Below are 12,149 nucleotides of genomic sequence, written 5' to 3'. Positions count from 1 at the left end.
CCTATTAAATCACTCTCTCTTTCTCCACCTAACATATTCGTTCTCCATTTATTACGAAGACATTACCTCACCCAATGTACAGTTGTATATCTAGCGTATTGGTTTACGTGTTGACACTAGGTCTTGCATGAGACCCAATTTATTCCTCTCTCCAATCTCTCTCTCATTTATTATGATGCCACATAACCTAAAAGTTCTATATGATGGTATAATTAATGTTATGGAAACTATCCTATATGGAGGGTTGGGGATGCTCTAAGGCACAAAGGAAAGAAAACATGAGATGGACCTCATGCTTATTTTTCTTCAAAATGTCCAAGGAAGAGCTCATTCCATAGAAATTTCGATCCAATCCTTTGTTGCAAAGGCTTTCATGGGAATTTTTTTTACTACAAATTGAATCCTCCAAAAAATTGCTCTAGTTTTCCTCTTTACCTACAGTCTGGACACAATTTTTCCGACGTGGTAAACATGGCAGCCAGGAAAGTTAGTATTAAAACCCTCCAATGTTTTGGAGAGCATGTCTCAGAAAATTGAATATACCTGAAGTGCTATGTATCTCAACAAGGAGATTTCAATGGCTGGTTCTAGCATCGATTTCGCAGCACCGGTTGCAAATTCCGGTCCCAGGAATCTGTTTTATCCAGTCTTGAAAATGATTTCTGGCCTAATGCGTGTGGTAGTGTTAATACCATTCTAGAAGGTCCGACCTAGAAATTAAAGAACTCCTGAGCCAGGTAATTTGCCCCAGCAAGCAGTCTAGATTCTGACATTTAACCTTTGGCTGCGCCCCGTCTGTTACGGCAATTGATTCGGCTAATACTCCAAATAACCTGGGCCTGCTAGCTTCTAGGAAACCACACCTGAATGACCTATCTACTAGAAGAGCTGAAGAAGAAGAGAGTGGCGACGAGTTGAAGGGAAGACGAAGGCTCCTCTGCTATCTATCAAGCGCTGCTGTCATCATCAGTGGAATCACGGGTACGGTAGTGTAGAAATCATGGCGACCCACGAACGAGCACCTCTCGGCTACCGGCCCGGCCGGGGGTTTGAAGGATTCAAAGCACGTGCTTCTGGAATTCTAGAAGGCCAGGCTTTGAGCGACCAGCTAGTTCCTGTGACTCAATTGGCGTCAGCTGTGGCAAGCGTGATTGCACTGCATCTTGATGGAGAAAGGACTCGCTCCTTTTATATTAAAAAAAAATCGTAGCAAGGCTTTTTTTGTTTCGTTAAGACAGTGCAAGTCTTTGATCAATAATTACTTTACTAATATATAACTTTTGTGACACAAAGTTGGTATTTATCACCAGATTTGTATTAAAAAATAGTTCATTATGATTCTACTTTCGTATCACATAAATAAAATTTCGATACAGTAATCATTGGTCAAAGTCTTATTCTAATAAACGAAATACATCTCTGTTGTAAGAAAAAACGACTTGCGAAGAAAAATAGACCGGAGGGAGCAATATATAGCTTGTGCTTGGTAGTTGTGGTCTTTTCATATCCAGCTTTGACCATGAAAAGCGTAGGAACAGTTTGGACGTGTGATCACGGTCTCAAGCATAAATGCAACTGAACAGTAAGCGTGCCGGTCCACCCGCGGCAGGACGAACATCTATGAGACCTGGGACGGCGGTTGGTCTTCGCTCGAGCACCACGGCTGGGTGTTCTTGATCGAGCATTCATCACTGCTTTTGCGGATAAATTATTATTGTACATTGAACCATTGATATCTCTGGCTTTTTTGCTGATACTTGCTTAGTTGCTTTTGGTCAATCATATCGCAGGTCGACTCCTGCTGTTGCTGCAGTCGTCAGGAATCAGTTATTTTCTTTTTCTTTTTTTTTGATGGCGAATCAGTTATTTCCTCAGTTTGCTGACAGTATCTGAAACTATTCATGTCTCTTGTACTCTCTCTCTCTATATATAGCTTTGGACCTAACTCAATACAGCAAGCATACATTTGTAACGAGTACAAGCTTTACACACTCTTAAAGAGGAGTAATCAGGTAAGTTACAGGTTATATACACATCCAGTGCTGGCCACCCTCTAATCTTCTACCGTTTCTGGAAGTTCAAGGCCTTGGTGCCGTACGCGAATAGGAAGAGGAACAAGAGGATGTATCCGAAGTGCGCCAGCAGGACGTAGCCGAGGAAGTCGTGCTTCATGCCCAGGGTTTCTTTCAGAACTTCCTTCACTATTTTATCGGCACCACCAGGAACCTTAACCGCGCGGCCTATGTCGCCAAACTGCGAGGTGATGACACCGTAGATGGTCCAGGCGACCGGGTTACACCAGTAGTACCATCGCCACCAGATAGGCAACGCCTGCAAGAGCGAAATAGTTTCAGAAATCGAATTGCCAGCTCAGGGCACCGGCTGGTACCATGCGTCCATGAGGAGGCCAAGGCTCACAGAGGTGCCTACCGGTCGAGGAATGAGGAATCCGGCGAAGATGTTCCAGCTGGTGAGAGTGAACGAGACAAGAATACTTGCGAGCATTTGGGAAGGAGTGCAGGCAATCAGCATTGCACCAAACACCGTGAAGTAAAGGAAGCACGCGGTGATAAAGAACAGGAAGTAGAAGAACTTGTCTGCTTTCCAGTCATAGCCAACCATTGCGTAGATAGGGATAGTATAAAGAATACCCTGAGCAATGTTGTAGACAAGCTCCACGACTGTCTGTACACATCAATCAGTTTCAAAGGAGAAGATTCAGTAGACAATTTGTGTATGCAAAGGGTTCAAAAACAACTCTGGAAAAATAGCTGCTACTAGTAATCTATGATGGCAAAAAGGAAAATGAATGTGCTCGATTGTTTAAAGTTTTCTGGGTCATGAACCATAGGGGAACAGGTGATTCTGTTTGGACAAGACTAATGCATGTTCAGGTCATCGTACTTCAGTTAATAAATGACAATATAAGGTAGTTATTTAGAAGTTACCAGCGCAAATGCATAGGACAATGGAGAGAACATCCCAGCAGCCTTTTCACGGTAGAAGACTGTCCTTTCGATAGAAAAAACAGGTAGAGCTGAGAGCAAATTTGCAGCTCCAAGGAAGAAAACAGCAGCATAGGTGGCTCCAAGAAGGTTGAGCAGGTCCTGCTCTGTTCCTCTGTACAAATATAAGGGGAAAACCAGATCAACCAAGTATACTTAGCATGGAAGCTAATCAATCTAACACTATCCCATGAACTGACTACGATTAGAGCAGAATGAATGGTATTTGCAAACATCGTAAGATAGAGTAGGATCATACACATTCTTTCCCTTGCGCCAAAAGACTGTACCGAACACAATACTATAGAGAAGTGTCATAAGATAGCGCATGGCATTGTAGGGTGGATTCTTCCAATATGATTGGAATTGCTTCCATGTATTTGCCATACATTGATTTAGGAAATTCTGGGCATATTTAGAAGGAAATGAGAGATCCTGGTAGCCTGGTGGTGGAATGCTCAACTCCTTAATAAGTTCTTGATTGCTCCTGAACATATTCATTATAAAATGTAAGAAGAAGAACATTTCTGCAAATAATTAGCACATATACCAAACAAAAAACGGCTGCAATAATAACATAGCACATATATTTACCGGTAAAGAGCAGAATTTGCATAAATTTCAGCAAAATCGACATTCATGCGAGCCTCAGCTAGAGGAGAGCTGACTTCCAGCATCCAAGTTGCTGGATTGTATCCTTCTGTAATTTTTGGAACACCAGGAATTGCCTGCAGGAGAATGTTATAGATTAAAAGTACCCTTCTTTAGTTTCACCTCAAGATAAAGTCACCTCTATACACAATGGTATATCATATGCAACTAAGTAATTCTACTACTAGTTAATTCCTGAATTGGTATGCAACATTATTTGCCTCCAATTGTCAATATATTTTTCAGGATTTGAAGTTAGTTTTGTACATGAAATGTTGCAATTCCTAACCAAAATGCAGAGTTCCATGCGATTAATCACAACATTTTTCCATATAACTCAAGCATATTTCTCTTATTTTCTGAACCTACCTAGTAGAATTGCATTTGCCTAAAGTACTCTATTGATCTGTTAGCTGATTAACAATATGGATTCTTTGAACTTGGTTAGCCCAAACTAAAAAAAACATAAAATACAATTCACCTCGAAATATTCGACAAGTATGCGAGATTGAACACCAAGCTGGCCAGCATATATGACACGCCCTCCTCTCTTCAGCAATAGAAGCTGAAAGACATAACCATTTTTCAGTATGTTCTTGAAGAGTTCAAAAGATGGTATTAGAGCTTAAAAGTATGAGTAATGTAAGAACCTCGTCAAAAGCCTCGAAGATATCAATGCTGGGCTGATGGATTGTACAAACCACAGTTCGCCCAGTGTTAACTGTATTTCTCACAGTACGCATGACAATTGCTGCAGCTCTAGCATCAAGGCCAGAAGTTGGCTCGTCCATGAATATAATTGATGGGTTTGCCACTAGTTCTACAGCAATCGTCAGTCTCTTCCTTTGTTCAGTTGATAACCCACTAACACCAGGGAGACCAACCAGAGCATCACGCAATACATCAAGCTCAACAAGTGACATCACTTCCTCCACAAACATCTACATTGAAATTAATTTTATCAGAACTAATGCTTTCAACTCCAAAGATATGGAAGTTCTTGACCTTTTCTTTAGTGCCATGGCTGCGGGGCAGGGCCTTTTACAAATTCAAATAAAACCAAGAAATACAAGCACAACTGTGTAGTAACTAATATGTAATATTGAAGTACATACAAAATGAAAATAACAATATAGACTCATGATGCTCCATAAAATGTAATTCTATTGGTATATCAGCATAACAAGCACCAAATGATTAAGCCATTCTAGACTCAGGTATACCTGACTTCAAACTATCTTGAAAGGATGTATCCGATGTCAGGGTTGGTTTATTATGTATCAACTATTTTTAGTGCCAGTTAGTACACAACTTTTTTGACACAAAATATAACTTTGGATTGAGAGCGTGCTGTCAGTTAATGGGCAATACTTAGTACTGATACTAAAAAGCTACAATCACTACGATTCTATTTTCTCTAGCAGCATCTAGACATATGCACATAGAATACATGAAAAAAGTGCATACCTTTCTAGCGTTCTCATCAACTTCTGAAGAAAGACGCAACCAAGCAGAATAAATGAGTGATTCGTATACAGTAACATTTGGTGAATGGATATCAGTTTGTTCACAATAGCCACTGATGCGAGCAAAAGTTTCCTGTTTCTTAGGGTAACCAGAAAGCCTTATATCTCCCTCAATAGTCCCACTTGTCTTTCTTCCAGCCAATACATCCATTAGAGTGGTCTTTCCAGCTCCACTGACACCAACTAGTGCAGTCAGAACACCTGGTCTGAATGCGCCACTAATATCAGATAGCAATTGAAGGCGGCTTTCGGTGAAGCCTTGTTCTTTCATTGCCTACAAAGCATTTTGCATTATGGGTTAATATACAAATTGTGTTTACTGATTTAAGTAGTAAAGGTACTAGCTTAGTTCAAAAGATTATTATCAATAACTCAGAGGCACCAGGCAACAGAAGAAAAGATTTATCATTGGTAAAGTTTCAGCTCCAACTATGATGTGTTTCATCAACTTTTCCTGATCTGGTCTGATCCAACTATGATTTGCTTCATCCTTTTCCAGATCTAGTTATGTCAAAACATGGAACGTCATTTAGAAGATCAACTTACAGCAGGCATATCAACGTAGTAGTTCATGTGGTTGAAAGAAAGTGAAAGTGGCTGGAAGGGCAAGACCATTCCTGTCTGGGTTCTCCTGTTTGCTGCTTCGTTTGTGCCTGACATGACGGTAGGTACGGTAGGTGTAGATAGATACATTAAAAATATGAATAGAAACGAAAGGCATGCATTGTGAATTATGATGCTTGCAGGTCCTAGTGAGAGTTGTTAGAATAAAGTCGTTCATTATTTGGGCCTCTTTGGATGTAGCATTCTCATAGGAATTTCACACAGAACAAAACATCAAGAGTGGATGCTTCTTTTACTCAACTCCTTGTAAATTCCAATCCAAATGGGCTATATCGAGAGAAAGCTAGGAAGAAGTAGTAAGGATCGAAAACACACAAGAGTGTATTGCTGCTCTCTTACCATGGGGAATCTGGTGCATTTGTTCTTGATCTGTTGACTTCTTTTTGTCTTCATCATCAGAAACTACAGCATTTGAACTTCCACCAGCTATAGAAGATATAGTTCATAAGTGCTTCACCTTAGGCATCAAACTAGCAACAATTCCAGAAAAAAGAAAGAAGCTTACGGCTCAAGAATGTAAGAGCGCAGAGGAAGAGAATGTTGAAAAGAATAATAAATCCTATCATGGCACCAATGGAAAGCCAGTACCCCCATTGACCACCAAAGTAGCCTTTAAATTTCAGAATAGCCTTCCCTATTGTTGGTGCATCAATGTTCGCATCAGTATTGGGCTGCAGTTAAATGCTATATTAGTTCAAGATATATCAACAACCTAGCAACTAATATAAGGTAAAAAAACATAGATATATGATTTGTTTTCTTCAAATTACTGACAACTTGGCATGATATCTATGTATAAAATATTTATCTTGGAGAACACCAAGTAGAAGAAAAAAAAGATTTTTTTTTGTGTACACAGAAACTTACACTAGCCCATCTGGTGGCAAGGAATTCATTGGTAGATATAGCATTATTACTGTACATCATGGGAGATATCCAGTAGCCCCAAATCCACCATGGTTTAATATCCTCTGTACAAATAAGTATCAAGAGGCACAGTAAGAAATAGTAGCACTTCACGGTTCACAGTACAATATTCTGGGACTATATGGAAGAAATCTCAATGAAAAAAAAAGGTTTCAATCACTCTTCAAGGAAAGCACTTTGTTTATGGCAAACAATAACTGCAGTTAACTATCAGTCATATGGAGTAAAGTTCATTCTCCACATTGATTTTTTTTTTTTGAGAAGAAGACAAACTTACGTCTGGGGATGAGAAACCCTCCGAACAAGAAAACAATAAGTAGCGAAAACATGCCAAATGTATTAGCCACAACCATTGTCTTCAATATTGCGCCTAGCAACCGAAACATGGCCACAGCCATCTGGTGTGTTAAAAAGTAAGCTAGAAACTGGCTGAAGAACCTGAAATCAGTACACAGAGGAACATGTCAAATGAAAAACTGATATGAAATTTCGTTATGCGGACTACTATTATTACTATTATTATTACCTCTTCTTTGCTTTTTTTTACTCTTTATTTTATTTTATTTTATTTTGGCGGCTCGTGTTAGGTTTCATCTCTAGCCTACACCAGCTTGCTTTGGAGTAAAATGATTTATTATTGTGCTGGAACTCTTATATACAAGTGTAAAACTGTGGGAACAGAAAAGAAGCACAGCTACCTTCCAGCAGCAGGTGCGAAACCCATAACATAATATGTAACACTTGTCCACATAAATGAATCCAGGAATGAAAAAGGAATCTTTAAGATTATGGTTGCAAGTCCATATGTCCATGCTGGAAAGAACAAGTAGTCTCTCTGTTTATAGAAAACTGGTAGCTTTTTTATGGTCAAGTTCATCTCAGTAATTCCAATGAACATGATTGTGATCAAAGAAGAAGCCAAAGCACCATTAAATTTGCCGTTATCAGAAAACTTCCCACTGGGCATCTTTGTTCTGAAAAACACTGTCATAGTTATAAGTGCCAGCATAAACAATTGAACAAACTTGAATATGTAGAGGAAGGAGTTGCGCTTCATCAGCAACCATTCTCTGGATAAGACTGCCTTGAGAGACTCCCAGCTAGATAACCCATACTTCCTGGTAGTCAAAGCAGCAGGATGTGTTTTAGACTTGTCATAAGGAACTTGCAACTCTTTCTGGAGCTTCTGGCCAACATGGAATGTCTTAAAATGTTGCACAAACTCTGGGACTGACACATAACGATAATGTTCCTGGTCGTGGCACCAATACTGCTGTTGATCTTTCCTGGAAGTCACCTCTTGAAGGAAGTCTGCCACTCCTTTCCGTTCCGGGCACTGGAAACCAGCACTCTCAAAGAATTCAAGGATATTTTCCCGTGGCCCATGGTAGACTACATAACCTTCTGATAGTAAAATGATGTCATCAAATAGATTGTAGGTCTCAGGTGGTGGCTGGAGAAGGGAGATCATCACCGTATTATTCATCACATGAACCATCTGTCTAATGTATTTGACAATCTGAAATGTGCTTGAACTATCAAGCCCAGTAGATATTTCATCCATGAACAAAGCCTTTGCAGGTCCAGTCAACATCTCACCTATAAACACAGCAATTATTAAAGTCAAAAGAAAGCTAACACCAGGATTTCTTATGCTCAAAGTTAGAACGTCCCACCTAGCCAACCCGACCATAAAACCCAGGTGTTATAGTGGGAGGGGTGGGGGCCTTTATCCTTGGTCCAACATTCCCCCTACGGCGTGCGAGCCCGGCGTAGCCCGCAGCAGGTTGCCCGGCGTAGCCCGCAGCAGGTCTCAGCACACAAGAGACGCAGGGGAAATCGCGCAGCGGAAATGCGTGGCCGGGAGGGATCGAACCCAGGACCTCGGCTCTGGTACCAAGTTAGAACGTCCCACCTAGCCAACCCGACCATAAAACCCAGGTGTTATAGTGGGAGGGGTGGGGGCCTTTATCCTTGGTCCAACACTCAATATAACATACAAACAATCTTATTTATCAGTAAATAATAGAGGAAGGTAGTGACAGTCTCATCACGTCCACCGATAGCATAGGTTTAGTCAAACTTCTTAGTTAAGCTTAAGCATAGTGATTAGGCTATCAATCAAGTAAAACTTGCGAGAAGTAGACTCCATAGGGTTCTGTGTCTGTAACTAGATTCCAGATGGCAAAAGCCTAGCTCTACCATTGGAGAAAAGAACAATAACATGGTACCCTGAAAATCTGTAATATTAGAAAATTACTGACAGTAATGGGCAAGTCATGGAGAACCCTCTATTCCACGGTTGTGGTGATTATGATTAAACATGTAGTGACTAGTTTTAGAGTTTCATGGAGAAATTACAAATCATTTTCTAATAATAAATTGACATGATGCAGCCTTACCAGTTGTCACACGTTTCTTTTGCCCACCAGAAATGCCTCTTTTCATCTCATCACCAACAATAATATCAGCACAAATGTCAAGCCCGAGAACCTGCAGTGATTTATGAACTCAATCAGCAGAGATAAATAGTGGGAAACTATCGATTCAATTTATGTATAATTATCATATTGACATGTCTACGTCCTGTTACAAAAAATGGGCTAAATAAAGAAAAACATATTTTTCGCAAGACTTTCTCCTAAAAGAGTAGTAAGCGAAACAAATATTCAAGTTGAATCCAGAAGAAGACTTAAAACTATGTTCTTTTAACTTGCAGAAAAATATCGGAACTCACCTTGAGAGTAATATCTGTCATAATGTTGGTCTCCTTTCCTTCGACAGCAGTTGCCTTCATGAAAGCATCAATCTCAGGGTCAGGCTTAATGCCAGCATTTCGTTCCCGTCTAGCCAATTCTGACAGCATATCATATCTGGCACCAATGCCTAGACATCTTCTGGAGAAGTCCATCGTCTCTCTTACAGTCATTTCTCCATTGTGCAGATCATACTGACTGACATATGCACTAGTCCTCTCAGGATAGAACTCCGAAAACTCATGGCCACAGTAAGTGATTTTCCCAGACACCTGTAGCAGCAAATAAGTGATGTGGGCATGTGGCGTATGCTATGCACGCATAATCAGAAGAAACTACAGCATACTACATGAATAAATATGCAACCTTGAGATTCGTAGCAGGCTTCCCAGTTAGTGCTCGCATAAGTGTGCTTTTCCCAGATGATGGAGGCCCCAGAAGAAGTGTCATCCTGACATAGTAGTTTAATATAAAAAAAAGTTGAAACAAGCAGCAGTGATGTCCTACTTTTTGTCAGAAATAGTAAAATAACCAATTTGATGGCTACTAAAAGAAATCACTCCAGATATACTCGTAGTAGGTTTGTTTACAAATAAAACAGAGCTGATTTTGTTTACTGAAAACCTGAATAAGCAGTACTCTATGCACCAACTCTTCTACTGAGAACAAGAATGCCTGAAGTTCAGGTCAGCTAGGGAGAAAAAGCCCCATGCCCTTTCAAGTTAAGCTGAAACCATAACAAAATTGAGTATAAATTAACCGAAACCAGCTGTAGCTGCAAAAGCCATATAGATCATCGATCACTGAAAACCTGGGGCTCGTGATGGCAAAAGGTTGGCATTTATTTGATCCAGTATGCATGCTAGAACCATATTTATGATTTTTTTTTGGCAATTGGCATTCATATATCTATCAATCAAAACTAGCAGTAGTTACTTTAGAAGGCTACTAGCGCGACCAACTTACAAGGATCTGTAACGTACCTCGATGGCTTGATGATGCCGCTGACATCGTTGAGTATCTTAATCGTCCTCTTGTTCGACGAACCGAACCGGCTGATGACTCCCTGCGATAAACCATCAAAGACACCCGAATTTCAGCAACGGCCAGCTAACGCGTAACAGGAATCTGGTATTAACCAGGCTAGCATCCGAAATCAGAGCTCGATGAGAGCATGGGACAAAATGAGGCACGAGGGCAAGGGCGGGTCACGGGTGAGGTGAGTGAGCCCAACGGAACGGCGCGTGAGCGTAGGCGAGGTGGATTATTGCAGAACGAGCCGAGCGGGGAAGGGGGGTACCGGGGCGGGGCCAGCCGAGACTGCCGCATCCCCGCGGCCCCCGGAGATGGCGGTCGCCGGTGGTCGGCGGAGGATCCCATCGCCATGGCCTGGCGGGTACGGTGGCGCCTCGAGCGCGCGGCAAGAACAGTGGCTGCCGTGTGGGGCTGTCCGTTGGGAGGTGGAGAAAGTGGCGCATGGGAGAATGAAAAGAAAAGTTCACCCTGAGCCTGGGCCGGCCTGGCTGGCCAGGCTTCTGGACTAACAAGGCTTGGGCTCTGCTTGTTGGGCATGAGGACGGAGGGAGGGAGGGTCGTTGGATGAGCTTTAGGCCTCGCTGAAAAGGCCCATCTTGGCTTCGTGTTTCCCACGTGCAGTTGAAACTAATATCCCCCTCAAAAAAAAGTTGAAACTAAGATGACATAAATTTATTGTCAAAAATAAATATATAATTATATTTTTTGTAATCAGGCACAGTAGCAATCCAATTGGTTGGAAGTCCATGAGCTAGCTCGTGTGGCATCTCCACGTGGCCACAGGTCAAGCGGAGTGTGATAAACTAATCAAACTCGTGAGTGCGTGCACCACCGGAATTCCACGGCGGCCGGAACCGGAAGGCAAGCGACGAATCTGGCTAGCTAGCTGCTTGTCCATGGACGTGCGTCTGCCAAGGAATTGCCAAGGGTCCTGCCATGCCATCCGGCTGCCGCAAGACGTACCCTGACCACACCGTCCACGTCGGATCGAAGCTATAGCAGCTGGCCGGCCGTACGTACCTCGACGAGGTTGATGGCGGAGTTGAGCAGCGTGGGCAGCGCGCGCGCGCCGACGTACACGTCCGCCTCGACCGACAGGTGCTCGTAGCGCACCTCGATCTGGGGGAGCTCGATGCCAACCCTGCCACGACGATCGAGCTACCATTATTAGCTGTAGGTTCCAAATGGCAAATGCTTCGTACAGTGTTGAAAGGCTAGCTAGAAGAACGGCTGCTCATCACGTACAGGTCGAGTCGGTCCCTGAATCGGCGTAGCAGGCGCTCGTTGTCGTCCTCGACGGCCCTGAACACGCGCTCCATGAGCTCCCGCCCCTCGCGCGGGTCCAGGTTCGCGAGGTCCACCTCGTCGGCGGCCAGCAGCTTCGCCGTGCCGCCGCCCTGCTCCTCCAGCGCCCTGCGGATGATGCCCCGCCGCATGCGGTCGTACGTGGGCAGCTTCTCCAGCGCCGCCCACCGCAGGTTCTCCTCGTCGTCGTCGCCCCCGCCGTCGCGGCTCGCCGCGGACCGCCGGAACGGGTCGTCCGGGTCGCCGCGCAGCGACCGCGAGATGGACGCCGCGGACAGCCAGCTCCGCCGGCTCCCCGACGGCCCGATCTCGCCCGCCAT

General features: G+C 43.0%; 1 protein-coding gene across 2 annotated transcripts; it reads right to left on the bottom strand.

Moving 5' to 3' along the window:
- Positions 1–1,902: 1,902 nt before the first annotated feature.
- On the bottom strand, positions 1,903–12,149 carry LOC112882025 (ABC transporter G family member 43-like). 2 transcript variants are annotated; one of them, XM_025946981.1, is made up of 20 exons: positions 11,770–12,149; positions 11,545–11,665; positions 10,473–10,555; positions 9,856–9,940; positions 9,471–9,761; positions 9,136–9,226; positions 7,432–8,332; positions 7,011–7,171; positions 6,674–6,777; positions 6,312–6,477; positions 6,146–6,232; positions 5,729–5,835; positions 5,124–5,456; positions 4,307–4,597; positions 4,138–4,221; positions 3,600–3,733; positions 3,265–3,492; positions 2,949–3,120; positions 2,431–2,685; positions 1,903–2,331 (listed from the first exon to the last, which is right to left on the bottom strand). In XM_025946981.1, exons 1-20 carry the CDS (start codon positions 12,147–12,149, stop codon positions 2,062–2,064), a joined length of 4,344 nt encoding a protein of 1,447 aa, XP_025802766.1. In that variant the 3' UTR covers positions 1,903–2,061. The 2 variants fall into 2 exon arrangements, with proteins under 2 accessions (XP_025802766.1, XP_025802767.1); XM_025946982.1 differs by lacking the exons at positions 9,856–9,940; positions 11,545–11,665; positions 11,770–12,149 and having other exon boundaries at positions 10,473–10,514.

This window comes from Panicum hallii, chromosome 2 (genome assembly GCF_002211085.1).
Source record: "Panicum hallii strain FIL2 chromosome 2, PHallii_v3.1, whole genome shotgun sequence".
Lineage (NCBI taxonomy): Eukaryota > Viridiplantae > Streptophyta > Magnoliopsida > Poales > Poaceae > Panicum > Panicum hallii.
This window is presented reverse-complemented; position numbering and strand designations above follow the sequence as displayed.